This window comes from Astatotilapia calliptera, chromosome 15 (assembly GCF_900246225.1).
Source record: "Astatotilapia calliptera chromosome 15, fAstCal1.2, whole genome shotgun sequence".
NCBI classification, from domain to species: Eukaryota; Metazoa; Chordata; class Actinopteri; order Cichliformes; family Cichlidae; genus Astatotilapia; species Astatotilapia calliptera.
In genome coordinates, this window is record NC_039316.1 from 34,600,442 (window position 1) to 34,618,424 (window position 17,983).

The following is a 17,983-nucleotide window of genomic DNA, read 5'->3' on the forward strand; positions in this document are numbered from 1 at the left end:
TAGTGCATGCTGACCTCAAACCTGGAAACATAATGTTTGTGGACCACGATGAGTGTCCCATCAAAGTCAAACTTGTTCATGTTTTAGATCATGTTTTAGACTCTGGCTTCTACACCAATTACTATTTCATAAAAGACAATGATAATGGACAGCGCTGGACATTTAAGACTGAAAGGCAATTTCAAGATGAGACAGATTATCAATCCAAGGATATTCGATACATAAAACCAGTGTCTTGATGACCTTGAAGAACTAGTACTGGAAGATAGCGAAAAACCTGAAAATAGACAACATTTATTTGTCAGCCTAATCAAACAGATGTTGGCCCTGAATCCAAACCAGCGGATAACACCCTCGGAGGATCTCCACCATCCCTTTTTCAACCCAGGCCTGCACTGGCATGGTCTCTCAGCAGCCTTCAAGTTGGAAAAGAGAAAGATCACACAGAATCAATCTCCAGCATTGCTTCAACCCTGGACAAAAGTAACAAAAACATATACAGGGATTGGAAAAGGCCATTAACAGCAAATTACACTGGAAGAATTAATTAAGCGGCTCCAATAATTATCACTTTGGCTTTTCTCTTTTTCTTTGAAATTTTCACTCCCCCCACCCCAACCAGTCATGGCAGATGGCTGTCTCTTTCTGAGCCTGGTTCTGTCGAGGTTTCTTCCTTTTAGAAGGGAGTTTTTCTTTCCCACTGTCGCTAATTGCTTGCTCATAGGGAATCACCTGATTGTTAGGGTGGCCAAAACTCTAGGGGAACTACCAATTCTTGTGAAAATTTAAAAGAAAAAAAATGCCTAAAAAAATAAAAACAACTGATGAATATGTTCTTAAACTTAGGCACAATTTTGCTTAAAATCCATTAAGTAATCTCTGTGTCAAGTTCTTACCAATATTCAAAGCAGAGCAGCGGACAACTTACCATCATATCAGTCCTTCAATCAGACCTAATTTGATACAAATTGGATGTTAATTAAATGAACCAGCTTTAAGCATCAGCTAATTGTTAGTTTTTGTTTTTTTTAAATATAGTGCTACCCTTTAGCCTCCTAGTACAGCGGTCCCCAACCCCCGGGCCTCGGACTGGTACCGGTCCGTGAGTCGTTTGGTACCGGGCCGCGAGAGTTGAGGCTCAGGTGTGAAATGTATAGTTTTCAGGGTTTTTATCAGTTTTCAGTGTTATTTTGTTATCGTTTTTATCGTTTACTCGGTTTTCCTTGATCTTTTCACGTGTGTTATGAATAAATTTTCTTTTTTTCGGTACCGGTACTAGTTTTATTTTGTTGTATTTATCCGCGACACCTTAAAGGCCGGTCTATGAAAACATTGTCGGGCAAAAACCAGTCCGTGGCGCAAAAAAGGTTGGGGACCGCTGTCCTAGTAGACATGCCTGCGATATAAATGTGAAAATCCTCTTTTCTTTAGAAAAGTTGAGCTCTGAAATTGAAGTCAAGGTCCCTGAGATTTAAGCCTTACAGAGATTTTCAGTAGATACAACCATGGTATTGATTTGAAAATTCTGTGTTACCTCATTTACCTCATTCTTGAGTTATTGCATTCACAAACCTGGGGTCCACAGCAACCCGACATATAGCAAACTCAAAAGATTAAGAGGTGAAACATGTTGTGGACTACATTTACAGTGGGAAATGTGCACATTCTCTAAGTACCTTGAACTTATTATTTTATTAGAAGAGTCTTATACTGTGTGAGATGTTTGTGCCTATTCTGGGTCAGTTCCAGAGGAGATGCTCGACAAAATCGGGCAGCCAACTGTGACAGTTTGCTTCAAGCATAAACAACCTTTCTTAATCCACATCACAAACTGGCATGGATAATATCTATAAACACACAGTACATTTATAAAAAATTTACAAGTTTCAAGTGCTTTGGAGAGAGCCTCATGAGCTAATAAGTAGCCTACTTCCCAAGGTCTGAACTGCATAGGTCCATTAATGTTCTCCTCAGTCATGATTCTACTATTGGTCGCGATGCCCAAAGTGTGGGTTGCAAAGGTACTGTGGGTACATCAGAAATCCAGTTTGAAATTACTCACAAGTATGTACTACTGGTAAATATTTAGAAATTAATGTATTTATTTATATGAAAAGTTAATTGAAACATATAAGGTGGCTCGTTTGTGATATAGCAGGTAGGTCACACATTTGTCTTACCTCTTTGCATATAACTGGGTAGCAATGGCAACAGCTAACAACCTGCGTTGTTTATGGGTTTTAATAACATTTTCAAGTAAATGCATAACTTTCTGATAGATTTTGTTTAGAGTGATAATTTAAGATTTGGTGTGGCCCATGGGATTTTCAGAAAGAAGTTAGCCACAGTACTCCTGACCTGACTTTGGGAATGGGGTGCTTCAAGCTGCTATTGACCAAATAATGACACAGGCTTGGTTGGTCCTATTGTTTGGAACAGAGAAATGTGTGAATTTATAGGATTTTATTTATTTATTTATTTATTTATTTATTTATTTATTTATTGTCAGCAGTGTTGGGCTTAATTACTTTGAAAAAGTAATTAATTATAGTTACTAGTTACTTCTTTAAAAAAGTAACTGAATTAGTAACTGAGTTACAAGATTCTAAAAGTAATTAATTACTTGAAAAGTAACTATTGTGTCACTTTAAAAAAAAATGTTTTAACCCTCTGGGGTGCAGGGTATAATTGGCTATTTTTAACTACTTTTGATTTTACATCTACATTTCACCTTTAAAAACTATTTACTTTGCCTTGTTTGGTATCATCCTTTTCAGCACAACCACACTCGTCTGAATTTACAGTTATGTTTTCATTTTGACATATTGTATTAACACAATTGATCTCAAATCAGACAAAAAACTTAAAATCTGAGTAGAAAAAGTTATATTTTTACTGTAACAACCACAAACATGTTTAATGAAACATATTTCATAACTTTAAATGTAAATATAAATAGTCAATTTTAAAAATCATATGCACAAGTTTTGCAAACAACAAAGCTATTTGCAGCCACCTTTTACCCCTCTTTTTTTTCTTTTTTTTTTTTACAACTATTTTAAACTATTTACATAACAATCGGGTTTTCTAGATTCAATAAGATGCCACACAAATTATTTGTGCCACTCCAAAAATTTCTGTCCACTATAAAGAAGAACATCACAGCCTGATACCTGCAGGCCTGACAGCAGGTGTATCACTCCTGTTTTCTACCTGGAGACAGCAGTCACAAGACAACACATTAACTACACACTCCAAACACGCTAAACGTCACAAATCTGTCAGATCTCAAAACTCTCTCTCTCTCTTTTTCTCCTGTCTTTCTTTCTCTCTCTCTCTTTCTCTCTCGCCGTCACTCCTAAAACTTCCCCCTCTATCTAAACAACCAAATGCGCAGCGCAGCTGCTTAAAGCTGTAGCGCCCAGATTACTTACAGCTACTTCCCTGCCACTGATATAGGATGCGGTAAGCTGAAGACAGCTTCAAAATAGTAAAATGGTAATGCCACCGCATCGCATTTTCTTGTTAGTAACGGTAACGGCATTGCAACGATAGAAATAGTAATTAGTTAGATTACTCGTTACTGAAAAAAGTAACCCCGTTAGTAATGCGGTTACTTGTAACGCTGTTATTCCATCACTGATTGTTAGCTCATAATTTTTTTAAAGATGTCCCTGCACTACACTCACTTCACAGTAAATACAAAGCAGCCAGTCTTCTAGTTTCAGCTCCAACAGCACCAGTTATGCATACAGGGACGTAATTTCCAGGGGGTTTGGGGGGGGGGGGGGGGGGGGGGGTTATGATCCCCCCAATATACCCCCCCCCCCCCCCCCAATAAAATTATGAATTATCTTGCATAATTAGGCTGTTGATTTTCTTTAGTCAATTTCAGGTATTACCAGCAAAATAGTTGCATGTTTAACCCTTTAGAGCCGGTCGGAGCGGGCACGCTCTGTTTTGCGTAACTATTTTTAAATCCCGGTAGCTCTGCAATCACGTAAGCTAGCGCAATAATTTTTTTTGCATATGAAACCGGAGGAGTTGTACTTACATCTTATGCCATCAGCCTGTCCTAGGTCACGGTTTCCTTCCACATAAAGCTTTGCAAAAACTGTATAAAAAGCGCTTGCAGGAACAAAAACATAATATTCCAGAAACATGCCTTGCCGATCCGATCAGCTGTTCATACCACTTCCTACGTTGGAATAGACGTCAGCGCAAACCTTTGCATGTCCGCCGTTACCTGCCCGAAACCGGAAGTGACGTCATTTTCGCAGAAATGTAGTCTTTTTTACCATCAGGGCCTCAGGGCCTATACTGGTCTTTTTAAAAGTTATGTTTGAGTTTATGACTTTCTGTGTCGTTTCTGGGATGCTTAGGACTCATATTGCACTGCTGGAAATAGTTTATTTTGATGCACATGCTGCTTTTTTGCAAATTTGCAGTATAATATTTATTTTCGTTTTTCCTGCAGTGTATAAAAATTGGTGTATTTCAAAAATAAAACTATGAAGACACTCAAAATTAATTTCCTGTGGTAGGAAACTATTTTGTGCAACTTTTTTGTATTTACAGTTTTGAGGGATAAGCCTCTTAAATTTCTCTAACTAGAAATATATGTTAAAAAAGCAAAAACGATTTTCAATTTTTTTGTAGTTTATTGCACTTTTTCGCAATTTATGTAATTTCTATGCACTTAATGCAAACATATTATTAAAATTTGGGGTATAATGGTTGTATTGATAGCAACTTGAAATGCTCCCAAAAATGGCACTACACCATGTAAAAATATTATATAAGCTCTGGCGGACTTGATTCTATGGTAGGTCTTAAAGGGTTAATCATCTGGGAATTTACCCAGATTTATTTATTTATTTAGACAGAGATCTTGACCCCCCAAGGTTCAACACAAAGTTATGCTGATGTATGTATATAAGGTTTTCCTTATCCTCATAATAAATTTTGACAACCTATAGATTGTCCAGTCCAGTTAACTTGGACTGCTAGATAGATTTACATTTGCTGATGAGTGGAAGCCTAACATTTAAAGAGACCAGTCGGGAAAAGCTGTAAGGCCTCCGGAGGTCCCCGAACCTTACTTTTATAACCCCGCTCTGCCGACTTCAACAACACCCACGCCTCTCTACTGCTGCCTGCCTCTGCATCCTCCTTGCATACTCTCGGGAGTCTGCTGCGGCTGGTAGTCTTCTTGTACTTTAGTAAGCGGCTGTGAGCACACAGCAGAGAAGAAAACTTGGGTAAACTCTACGACTTGAGATGTGAAGACGCACAAAAAGGAGCGAATAATTCAGGTAAAAACAGCTGCTTTGCTTAACTGAAACAAGGACTCGTAGGAGCAGGAAACCGAATTGGATTCCCTGCTAATGTGCATATATTTAATTTCAGGATGCAAAGGATATTGTTCTGCAGTCTGGGCCTGCTTGTGAGTAGCTGGCACATCTTTGTGTTTTTATGTTTTTTTCTTATTACATTTTTTGTCATCTTTTAAATGAGCTCATTTCTCCTCAAACAAACTGGGGCAAAAAAGGTTTTATACCTGAAGCGGTTCACTTGTTTCGAGAAGGTAAAGAAAATCAGAAACCTTTTGTTAGTCGAGAGGATTCATTTTGGTCGCTGTCACTTTTTCTCACTTGTCATTTTTTTGTAAACATGTCTTGTGAACAGTGTGAGTTTTCCCAAGAAACTATCATAATTTTAGAGAAATACAATGAACGGACTTCTGTGAAAGTAGCACAGCTGGATGGTCAACAGTTTTATTAATGTCTACTTTATATGAAATAGTCTTTTAAAGGAATACTTTACAAAAAACACGAGGAGGCTAGGCTGGCAGTGATATTATGGAGGACCACGAGTGCCATAATTATTTAACCAAACAAGTAGTTAGATTAAAAAAAGTAAATATAATTAAATAGTTGAAAGATAAATGCATCATTAATTATGGCGAATAATCAAATGGGACAATCATTAATTGATTAAAATTCAAAGTAAGTAAAATATGCATCAAACATTTTAAATGAAGTGAATTACTACTTAATCATTATTAATGTACTGAATTTATTAATTACTTCAAACTTTAATTAATTCCCGGCCCAATTAATTATTTAATGATGTATAGTTTAATTCATTTTGGCACTTGCTGCACTCCTTAGTGAACAGGTGCCCAGTTATCTTTATTATTTTATACCTTTAAAAATTAGCTACATAAACACCTGTGCTTGTCTTACAGGTTTGTTTTCACAGCTATAAAGCAGGTGAGGCTCTCTCTCTCTCTCTCTCTCTCTCTCTCTCTCTTCACCCATGATGTAACTAAACTAGGAACTGCAGTCATTTATGATACATATGATTAAAATGTGTGTTTGTGTGTGTGTGTGTTTGTGTGTGGGGGGTTATTTTGTTTTGTTTCACCCCAATGATGAATGATCATGAATCAACTGCTTTGTTTGTCTGAAACTGCTTGCCAGTTAATTTTGAGCCTCTGATAATGTGCAACTGCAAAACCACTTGAATTAAAGGTCTCCATTTGCACTTCAGTCCTAGGTACTATAGTTTTTTTGTGTTTTTGTTTTCGGGAAAACGAACAACTAAAATAACTAAACTAAATATAAAATAAATATAAGAATAACAAGCCAGAGTGAGATGCAGGACAGTAGTAGAGGTGGGTTTTTTGTTTGTATGTTTATACTATTTTCTGGCTGATGGTTAGTTGTAAATAGCATAAAAACCAAAGTTGAGAACTGGCAGGTGCTTTAAACCCTAACCCTCCTCTGCATGAACCGAGAGGTTTGGAAAATGGACTCGTTCAAATGTTGAATGAAAAATTTCATTAGATGTCATTTGTATGATAAACAAGCATGTCTGGCCTGTTCTCACAAATATAATTGGTCGTGTTGGCACTGCTGATATTGTAACCATAATAATAATAACAACAAAGCCCTGGTCAGGATATGGGCAGGATTAAAACTTCACTTGAATCTCAGTCAGTTTTAGTCTGTATTTTACCACTTCAGTTTGGCCACACCTCCTTACCTGTCTTCTCACGTTTCTTCTTTTTTTGAGCAGCCTTTCTCCTGGAAACCATCACCCAGGTTTGTGATGTATCCTACTATGCCTATGTTCCTGACAGCCTGCAGTGGAACAGGGCTGGAGAAATGTGTAAGCAGCGCACTGGGGCGTTAGCTACTGTCTCCAACGCAGAAGAAAACCGGGAGCTTACCAAATTTTTAAAATCCTTGAACATCTCTCAGTCTGTGTGGATTGCCAAGAAAGTCATAACACGCATCACAAGTAGGTTTAGTAGGTTTTTTAAAACTTTGCATTGACATTAGTGCTGGTCCTTTTATAAATTGTTTTCTTTTTGCTTTTCTTGTCCAGACAAATTCCTGCTTACTTAATCATTTAAATGTTTTCCAGCTGTTTACAGTAAAAATAGGATTGCAAAGTGATTTTTTATAATTAGCTCCTATCTTTTCCAATATTTGTGACAGCATTTTTTCTTAATAGTCTTTTTTTTCCCTCTCTCTCTCTCTGTGGTGACACCAAAGCGTCCTCCAAGACCCTCATTCTAAATTTCACTGGGCGCTCGAACAGGACGCATGCCCGTCTTCGGTACAGCTTCCCCTCCATGGGATCATTGACTGTTTGCACCCTTCTGCGCTTCAATCCGCACTGCTCTGGCCATTCCACAGTCTTTTCATATTCCATTCCGTCATATATTAATGAGTTCCAGCTCCGTGCAAACCTGAACCAGGGCAAGCCTGTGCAGCTGGCTCTGCTCGTCCATGGCATTCACGGGCCTTACCATGACGCCTTCAACTATGATGACTCCTGGCACTCTGTCTGCGTTTCTTGGAGCCAGAATGGTGGACGCTGGGCAATATATGCTCATGGTCACGTTGTGTATGCGGCTGAAGGCCTAAACAGTATGGACAGCATTGAAAATGGTGGCTTTTTCATTATCGGGCAGGAGCAGGACACCTTTGGGGGGTCATTTAAGAGTGACGAATCATTCTCGGGGAGCATAACAGAACTCCACATTTGGAATCGGGTACTGAACAGCAGCGAAATTTCCAGCATGGAAAAGAAGTGCTCACCCGTTTCCTCTGGGCTGGTGTTCAAGTGGAGCGAAGCAGCAATGGAAATAGAGACCTCCCTTACAAAGCAGTGGAGTGACAGCCCATGTCAAGGTACATTAATCAGGATGCAATCAGACGACATGGTCAAAAGCTGAAGGGTTTTTAAAGGCTATGTATTATTATAGCAAATTTATTCACCAACTAGAGGAAAGTATGGAGTTTTGTGTTATTTAGACTATAAAAGACAAAAGAGACTCAATCTATCCACAAGCTCCAGCGGTAGAATTACTTATACTTGGTGTTTGCAATTTAAGTAGGTTGGCACTGGGCCTGGGTGGAGCTGCTGTACAGAAAAACGATTACAGAGAGTCCATTTGAAAGTCATTTTTGACTGCAATCATTTCAGTAACGTCAGACATAACAAAAGATCTAAGCTGGCCTGTTGTAGTTAACTCCACCTATATTACTGATATAACCCTCAGTCTCTGTCCCATCATCTTCTACACCCACATTATTAACCAGTCATAATATGATCACATCTAAAAAGTCTAAAAATGCTTTGACTTCTAGAACCAAAAGTGATGTCATGAAATAGTGAAACTGTTTAACTGCACAGAAGCAGTTTAATCATAAATGACATCTCTTAGTATTAAAAAAAAATGTAACTAAAACTGTTAAATGTCATTCATTTTATTTTTATTGGCTCTTTTACAAAATCAGATCATTTACAGATTTAAAAAAACAACAACTAGATGTGTAAATATCCTATGATCACATGTTATGTCGTGTTTGCTATAGTGGCAACCAATGACCATTTATTATTCAAGTTTTAAACATTAGTAAACAAACACAGGCACACTCTCAGCATCTGTCTCCCTCCCTCCCTTCCTTCCTCCCTAAAATGAATAAGGGAGCTAGTGACCAAGTTGTAATTGGCAGCTGGTGGGGCTGCTGATGTTTCTGGTAAATGCTTTTTGACTCATATCACCCCGAGTCCCACCCTTCAAAACAGACGTCTCCCCTTCTGACATCATGGTCTCTAATGAGCAGTGAAATTCCAAAAATCTCCCTTTCCCTGCTGGAGCCGAGTGTGTAGAAAGGCAGCGTGTTGGAATTCAGTCACTTATTTTCTCTCACACAATCAGAATTTAATTGCAGGTCTTTTAAAGACTATCTCTGTGTGTTTGTGTGTATTTAATGCGATCAATGTAATGTTTGTAGGGTGGCTGTTGCCTTCCTTCAGTTACTGGACTTGAAAGATCTTGGCACTGCCTGCTACTCTGTCAGGCGGGTTCATTTTTCCCTCTCTCTCTCTTCCTCATCAAACCATCTCAGACATACACAATCCAGCATCAACATTAAAAACTCCTGCCAAATACTGGCTAGATCACCATTTGTACATCCAGAGCAATTATGGCTTGGCGTGGAGTTCACAAGGCCCCGAAAAGCATTGTGTGTTATCTGGGACAGAGGCGTTAGTGGCTGATCCAGTCCTGTGAGCTGGAAAGCGGAGCCTTCAAGAGTTTACACATGTTTTTCCAGCGCATACCACATATGTTCAGTCATATTGAAACCTGGAGAATATATGGGTCAAGCCAGCACCTTATAAACTCTTGCTTCTAATGTTGTGGCAACAAGGTATAACATGGAAAAGTCCTCTATGGATACAAATTATTATTATTAGAAATAATATCAGCTTTACACTTAGAAGTTAAACATCATTTTATACTAAATAACATCATCTAGCAGTTTATAACCATGACTGTGCTTTAGCATATATAAAAGCAATAACTTTGATCTACAGCTCCACTCCTGCTCAGTTTGAATCGAATGCCAGCACATGCCAAGACCAGTTTCATTCAGCTTAGCGCTCAGACTTTTCTTTTACTGGAGAGCTATGTTGAATGCGGTTTGGTATTGTATTGCTGCAACAAACAGGTCGTCCTGGGTGTGATCAATTCACTAAAAAGTCCAAATACATTAGCGCAGTGGTCCCCAACCCCTGGGCCTCGGACCGGTACCGGTCCGTGAGTCGTTTGGTACCGGGCCGCGAGAGTTGAGGGTCAGGTGTGAAATGTATGGTTTTCAGGGTTTTTATCGGTGTTCAGCGTTATTTTGTTATCGTTTTTATCCTTAACTCTGTTTTCCTGGGTCTTTTCACGTGTGTTATGAATAACTCTTCTTTTTTTTCAGTACCGGTACTAGTTTTATTTTGTTGTATTTTTCCACGACACCTTAAAGGCCGGTCTGTGAAAATATTGTCGGGCATAAACCGTGGCGCAAAAAAGGTTGGGGACCGCTGCATTAGAGAATATCGGTGGTCACAGTTACTTTTAATATTAAATCGCAGCAAAAAGATGCTTTTGAGCCGTGATATTCCTTAGTGTACCATAAGTCATCAGTATGGCTGCCTGTGGTGCTCCAAAACCTCTATTCGTCTTTCATTGTCAATGGGGCTTTTAGTAATCCCCCAAACATCACAGTTGTTGGCTTTTGAGTTGTATATTAAGTATTAATTGTATACTCTTATCTTTAGCTAGAACAGGACAGTGTCCCACTTGACCCCAGTCTATTTTAAAGGAGCTCAGCCCCAGGAAAGACATGTTTGTTTCGATAGTATAGAGCTACAACATAACATGCTGGACTATCCTCATGTATTAACCAGAAATTTTAAAATGCACCCTCCGAATTTGATGGCCTACATAATGTTGCTGCTGCCCTTCATCATTTCCCGTTATGTCGACCCCTCAGCCACCCCAGCATCCACCTGTAGGCTCCTGGGGATGGTTAACTTTTAGTCCCTAGTTTCTACTATGTGTGCCTGTAAGATCATGGATCAAATCATGTTAAGCCTAATCATTTGTAAGATGTCCTTTAGTAAAGCGCTATACAAATACAGACCATTTACCATTTTACCATTTAATTATTAAAATTTCTTTTTAAATTAGTTTAGTTTAGTACACAACTTCCCTAGCCGTTTGCTTCCCCTGTCTTAGTTTTTTTTCTTCTGATCCTGGCATCAAATTCATAACAATCATAAATTCTTCCTCAGAAAAACTACATTTGATTAATGTATTTTCTGCTATTTTTAATCAAATATAGGCTTCAAAAGATTTGCTGATCATTGCATTCTGCTTTTATGTACATTTATTTACATTCAATAAAACAGATTTAGTATGATGTGTTGCAGACCAAAATAAAAGCTTACGATATGTGTCCAGATTCTGCTAGCAGTGAATAAAAACTAAGATATACATAAACATATATATATATATTCATACAGTGTTTTAGTATACAAGTAAAATATTTTAATATGAATAAAGCAAAACAGATTTTAAAATGCTACAATGGAAAAATAGATGCCTAGAGTGATAAAATAGAATAGAATAGAATTCAACTTTATTGTCATTGCACATGTCACAAGTACAAGGCACCGAAATGCAGTTTGCATCCATAAGTGCTTTAGCCATAATAGATATATTACCAAATATATATTGGCAATAATATAGATATATGGATATATTATAGAAATAGGTTTGTTAGGTATGAGGGTACAAAATATGGGTCTATTATGGGTATGCATGTTGAGTAAAATATCCAGAAGCATTTGCTAACTACAAATGAGTAATTTGAAACCATGTTTAATTTACTATTAGTGCAATATTTATACTTAGCCAAGTTAACAAACTTACTCCATTTCTAATGGGGAGAGCAGGTCAGGTTATGCCTATCTGGGTCAATTTGAATTCACCCAGTTACACCTTATTATATTGTATTTGTAGACTTGTTGATTAGTTTAAGCACTGCTGTGTATTGTTAGTTTCCTGTATGAAATGTCTCACATTTGCAACATTTCTCTATTTTGTATTATCCAAACTACTGTCTATCAGCATAATATCAATATTGATATTTCCCTACGCGATTTTCAACAGCTTAATAATATGTATAAGCCTCACTATTCCCTTCACCATGTTTGCAGAGAGCCAGAGAACCGATGAAGAGTGCGGCATTTTTGACCCCGTCACGGAGCATTCCCGCCTAGCCAAATGCAACTCCTCCAGAGGAGCTGTCTGTCAGTGTAGGCGAGGTACAGATAATAATTATTGTGCATCAACAAATGTGATTGAATTATGCAATTCAGTTTTCTTGCTTTTAAATTATTTTTAAATAGGTTTTTAGGGTGCTGTGTGTGCTTTTGTGTGCTAATGGATTGCAGTATATTATATTATATTATATTATATTATATTATATTATATTAAATTATATTACATTATATTATATTATATTAAATTATATTACATTATATTATATTATATTATATTATATTATATTATATTATATTACATTACATTATATTATATTATATTATATTATATTATATTATATTTGTCCGTCTCTGCAGAGAAGCTGGGTGTTTTCAGTTTACCAAAGGCACCATTCTTCAGGAGGCTGAACAAGGATCTCATCAATAAACCTGTGAGTCAGCCTGTTGAGCTTTGAGGTGGTTATTAGGTAGTGCAGTGGTGGTACAGTCTGATAAACTACCAAGTATTCATGTTAGTGAGCAGATCACCAAGTTAACACGTGCTAAAAAATCCCCCAAAAAGAATATTCTTTGATTATTTACGTTTCATTTCACTCGCTGGGCCCACGTCCTCATTTTGGGGTTGACAGTGTTTTAGTAGGTAAAGGTGAATGGCTTGGACATGAATTGAGCTGCGGTTTGGGGAAGGCCTCAAAGGGGACTGGCTCCCAGGCCTGGCAGATCCCCATGTACTAAATAGAAGTGAAGAAGTTAAAGAATTGAAAAGGAGAGGGAGGGTGGGGCACATAAACGAGAATGACAACTTGTAGAACTGGGGGAACATATATAGATAAGAACCAGAAGGAGCGTGTCTGGAGGCGTGGTCCCACTCCTGAAATTACGATACTTTATCTCCAGTTAAGCTGTTTTGTGGAAGATGTATCCAAGTAAAAAATTGACACACTTAAGAAACTCTTGGAACTATCTGATCCAATTTTAGGAGAGTCATCATCTCAACTTTGCACATTTGTTAGGATCAAAATCCCAGAGAATCACCTAAGAATGCTTAGTGAATAGAAGTGATTGAAGTATAAAAGGACCAGTGAATCAGCAGTTAAGTTAATGTTATAACTTTGTTCTATTCTGTTTATTCAGGTAACAGGAGCGGTGGGTGCTAACAGCTCCTGGGACAAATTGACCTTGCTGCAGCAGCTGACCCAAGCTGTCCTACATAAAATAGAGGCAAGTGGCCCACTCCTCCTGACCGCCAACGATGTTTTCTACCTCTCTCAGATGATGGACGTAACTCCACCAGCTAGATTTCACTCTGCCGGAGATAATGCCACAGAGGTCATGGTGTCCATTGCCACCAACTATCTAAATATTGCGAGTCTGATCCTGGAGCCACGCATGGCTTCACAGTGGATGGGTCTGACGGATGATGGGGTGAGGTGTAATGTTTCTGTGATGATATCTCTGTGAAATCCTCCAATTTTTTTACTTAATTAAAATTGTGTGTTTAATAACATTTTACCTCCTTAAATTATTAAAAGCATTGTAGCAAATTAGTGTACCCTGGGATTTAAGCGCATACGGACTATGAGAACCTTATTTAATCCATCAGAAAAGAATTTAAAGTTGTTTCTTAACTATACATAAGAAACCTGTTTACATCACTTAACAGTCTGTGTTTCTATCCTTTATTTATAATGCGGATTTAGATTTAATTACTTGCTGGGTACACCCTGGATATGTCACCATCTATATCTATCACAGGGCCAACACACAGAGACAACTATTCATGCTTATGTTGCACAAACAGGCAATTACATAGGACATGCAGGCCCCAGCCAGCTGGTGCATACATAACCCAGGACTCTGTTGCTTTGAGGCGCCCTGCTTACTTACTTAAATATAATCTACTCTCCAAAGATAGCTCTTCACCTCCATTAACCTGTGTTTGATCGATTTGTTCAGGTCAACATTGGCCCATTTACGCTTGTCAAGACCATTGATAAGTTCACTGAAGCTTTTGCAGAGATGCTTTGTACTAAGGGAAGAAGCTTGAGTCTTTCTACCAAGAATATAGGTGAAAGGACACACACACGCGCGCAATGATCGAAACATTTGGTGGCTCTTGGCTTTCTAACTTATGGTTTCTGTTAATATTGTCATTGCATCTGCTTGGCTGTCAGATGTGTACATGAAGTGGCAGAAGCTGTCCCAGGAGAGCTGTAATCAAGTCTACAAGCCATCTGCGTTTGGCTCTCACAAGCCCAGCAGCAGTAGCCACGATGAGTTGCTCATTCCTGAGACCGAGCTCCAGAGGATACACACGCTAGGTAGTAAACACACACACACACACGGAAATGCACTTGTTCTAGAGGCTAACCGTAACCGTTAGTTTACACTACAAATGCTATAGACACATATTACATTGTTAGATGCTCACCTAGATGAACCACTGACCCACACAGTGTTTTTGTCCACTATCTCTAAACAGGATATGAGGAGGTGATATTTATTCATACCCATTACAACCAGTTCAGTGACATTGTATCAGGAACAAAGGAGTCTGCACTGAGTGACCAAGAGAAAGTGAAAAGGTTTCCTGTTGTTTGTTTCTCTGTTTTTAATGAACTGTAATTTCTTATCTTATCTTTGTGGTCTGGATTCAGCCACTTTTACTCTAAAGCATGGGGATTAATCTGATGGTTGTAGTTTGAATTGATTATGTAAGATGTATCTCAGTGATAACCATTGCCTGTTTTCCCAGAACTCTCCCAGGAGATCTAGCATCGGCTATCATATCAGCCACGGTCCGCCATGCCTCGAACCCCGAAACCATACCTGTTGCTGTCAAGTACACCCTTTCATCATCACAGGTGGCGCAGCCTATTGTGCAGAGGATGTCACACAGCATGATATTAGCAGCTATGCAATTTTCGTTTATTAAAAATAAGTTACAGCATTTTATTTTACAGTAATTTTCATCACTTAGCAAGCAGCACATGGAATAGAAAGAAATAGTCATTTAGAATAAGCCAAAGTTTGATGACCAACCACAGATAAATTAAAACGAGGATAAAGATTAAAACAAATGCAAACATTATTCTGTTTCTAGGTGGAGTATTCAAAGAGAGTTATTCCTGTTTGTGCCTTCTGGAATTTCAGCCTGACGTAAGTTTGACCAACAGCACAGTCACATGACTATGCCTGAAAATTGTATTATTTCAATTAATTCGATAAATGATGTAGGAAGTAGCCTATTGTTTGATGTTTTATAAGACATGTCACTATCCCTGCAGGATGTCTCAGTCCTAAATATGAGTGTGATTCTTTACCAGTGAGTGTGTTTGTGCTTGTGTATAGGCACACCAATACCAGTAGCTGGTCCAGTGAAGGCTGCACAGTGATCCTTGATGGCTCTAGTGTCACGTCCTGTTTGTGTAACCATACAACAAACTTTGCAGTGCTGATGAATTACCTCGAATCACAGGTAACTTGAGCTCGATTGTGATGCCCCCATTTAAATCACACACATCAAGTTTTAGGTTATTTAAGGTAAACTGTGAACAATCTTGTAAAGGTATGAGTTATGTGGTGCATTTTTTTTACAACATGTATATTATGATACATTTCATATTCATGGTAAAAATGGCATCGCATATCCGGAATAATAAAAATAATCAGGGTTTAAAATGAGGTAAGTATAGTCTCAGACGTGTCACATTACACCACATCTTTATTAATTTATCAAATATTAGGCCAAAATGCGAAAGCAGTGTATGATAAACTAAGTGCACTGTTACTTCTTCCATACATATTAAATGGTAAATGGCCTGTATTTATATAGCGCTTTACTAGTCCCTAAGGACCCCAAAGCGCTTTACATATCCAGTCATCCACCCATTCACACACACATTCACACACTGTGATGGTAAGTGGCTGCTAAGCAAATAGAAGTGAATAAATGTTATTGATAAGTGTGCCCACCTCTATAAAAGCAGATGTTTTAGCAGTTGGCTGGTCTGGAGCATTCAGGTCTGCTTTCAAATTCAGATAATGTTCAGAGAAAACCCCAAAGCTACACTTCAGGCCTCAGTTATGATGCTAAAGTTCATGAAAGTACATTTGATGAACATTTCATGCAATTTTGCATTTGCAAAATCACAGTTGTGCAAGCCATGAGACCCAAGTGGAGATGTTTGGCCAGAATGCACAGAACCGCCTTTGGAGAAAACTAAACACAGCATGTCGGCACCAACACCTCATACCAACTGTCAAGTACAGTGGTGGAGAGGTGATGATTTGTGCACCTAGCAGCCGTTGGTAAATGACAAATGTAGCACTTTTCTACTCTACCTGAGCACTCAAAGCATTTTGTACAACTTACCTTATTAGCCCATTTGCACCTATTCATAAAGGAACTTTTTTTCTATGCTTTTTCTAGGTAAGGACTTTCTGTCTATCTCACCTTCATACTCTGATAGATGCAAATGAGAACAACTTGGGCTCAGTAGCTTGCCCAAAATGAGAAAAATGTGAGAAACAATTAAAGTTACTTCAAGTTATTGCAGATCAAGGTGTTTCTACAAGCTGCTGGGCCTTAAGTTGCACTTAGTTTTTCACATACTGCTTCTGCATTTTGCTCTAGTTTGTGTTAAATAAATAGTGACGTGATATAGTAGGTCTTTTATTGTTCATCTAAGACCTGGTAAGGAATACATTTTGAATAAATGTCCTAATACGGTATAGTATTATAGCTGATGGAGAATGTACTTTATTCTTTATTATTGTAGGGTTTTTAACTTTCAATACAAAGCACTTTAAGGTGACTGTTGTTGTGATTTAATGCTATATAAATAAAACCGAATTAAATGTATTTGAATTACTTTTTACCGTGACTGCTTGTCTAAATCAAGATCCAGTTTAATATTCGATCTTGGGGATAGGATTTGCAGTACATGATGTCTGCCAGCAGGTGTCACTCATACTGCGCCTGTTGTGTTGAAGGATGTAGAATGTAGTACAGCTATTCTCTCTGTTTACCTGAAGAACATAAAAGTTTGTAAGTTCATCAAAGAGCAATACCATCGGCAAGATTTTGAGTTTATAAAAATGCAACCATTTATGTATAGCGATGACGTAAGAAATCACTTTCTTTCAGATCAAATGAGGGATTTTTCAGATATTGGACGGCTTCTCGTCAACCTCTAGGACTCTCTGACAACATTCTCCCCTCTTTTGTCTTTCTCCCACAACTTGCCTTTCCTTTCTGTCCCAGTGGAGTCCAGAGGAAGAGCTTATTTTGACCAAGCTGACATTCATTGGCTGTGGCGCATCTCTGTGTGCTCTGGTGGTGACCTTGATGCTGTTCACTGTGCTGGAGTAAGTAACTGATTTTTCCTGACCTGCTTGCCTATGATGCGAAAATAGCTGCCTGTTTTCTGTCTGCCTGAGCCACGAGACGCAAAGCAGCCTCACCTTTTTCTGTGCTGCTAAACACAGCAGTCACTTTTTACACCTGGTGTCAAGCAGATGCAGTGGTTCTGCTATACATATTTTATGTTGTATACTGTATTGTGTTGCTCAAGTACCTACATACTTTTGAAAACAGGTTCATCATTATTTCCAAAGTCAAAATAGCAAAAAACTCTCTTTATAATAGTGGTCTTGAAAATGCTAAAAGCTTATAATTTGGACTCATTATATGGAATTTATGTAGCACAAATATCATTTAGGCATTTTTTTGTGTATTTTTTACACCTTTTTGGGCATTGCCATGTTATAAGAAAGACACGCTGAGATAACTGATCAGTAGTATCGTTGCTGCTCTGTTCCTAAAGCTATGATAGTATTG

General features: G+C 38.2%; 1 protein-coding gene across 3 annotated transcripts in view; it reads left to right on the forward strand.

Annotated features, from left to right (window-relative positions):
• Nucleotides 1-5,161: 5,161 nt before the first annotated feature.
• The window catches only part of LOC113006913 (adhesion G-protein coupled receptor D2), a 95,146-nt gene continuing 82,324 nt past the window's right edge, over nucleotides 5,162-17,983 (forward strand). For 2 of the 3 annotated variants that reach the window (XM_026143164.1, XM_026143165.1), the window contains exons 1-15: nucleotides 5,162-5,315; nucleotides 5,410-5,446; nucleotides 6,251-6,275; nucleotides 7,084-7,308; nucleotides 7,566-8,207; nucleotides 12,076-12,183; nucleotides 12,499-12,572; nucleotides 13,276-13,566; nucleotides 14,098-14,209; nucleotides 14,316-14,462; nucleotides 14,624-14,726; nucleotides 14,897-15,005; nucleotides 15,245-15,300; nucleotides 15,493-15,619; nucleotides 17,408-17,511. In XM_026143164.1, coding sequence (XP_025998949.1) covers nucleotides 5,411-5,446; nucleotides 6,251-6,275; nucleotides 7,084-7,308; nucleotides 7,566-8,207; nucleotides 12,076-12,183; nucleotides 12,499-12,572; nucleotides 13,276-13,566; nucleotides 14,098-14,209; nucleotides 14,316-14,462; nucleotides 14,624-14,726; nucleotides 14,897-15,005; nucleotides 15,245-15,300; nucleotides 15,493-15,619; nucleotides 17,408-17,511 — 2,159 coding nt within the window. In that variant the 5' untranslated portion in view covers nucleotides 5,162-5,315; nucleotide 5,410. Of the gene's footprint in view, nucleotides 5,316-5,409; nucleotides 5,447-6,250; nucleotides 6,276-7,083; nucleotides 7,309-7,565; nucleotides 8,208-12,075; nucleotides 12,184-12,498; nucleotides 12,573-13,275; nucleotides 13,567-14,097; nucleotides 14,210-14,315; nucleotides 14,463-14,623; nucleotides 14,727-14,896; nucleotides 15,006-15,244; nucleotides 15,301-15,492; nucleotides 15,620-17,407; nucleotides 17,512-17,983 lie in introns of those variants that run through there. The other variant, XM_026143166.1, reaches the window with a different exon arrangement.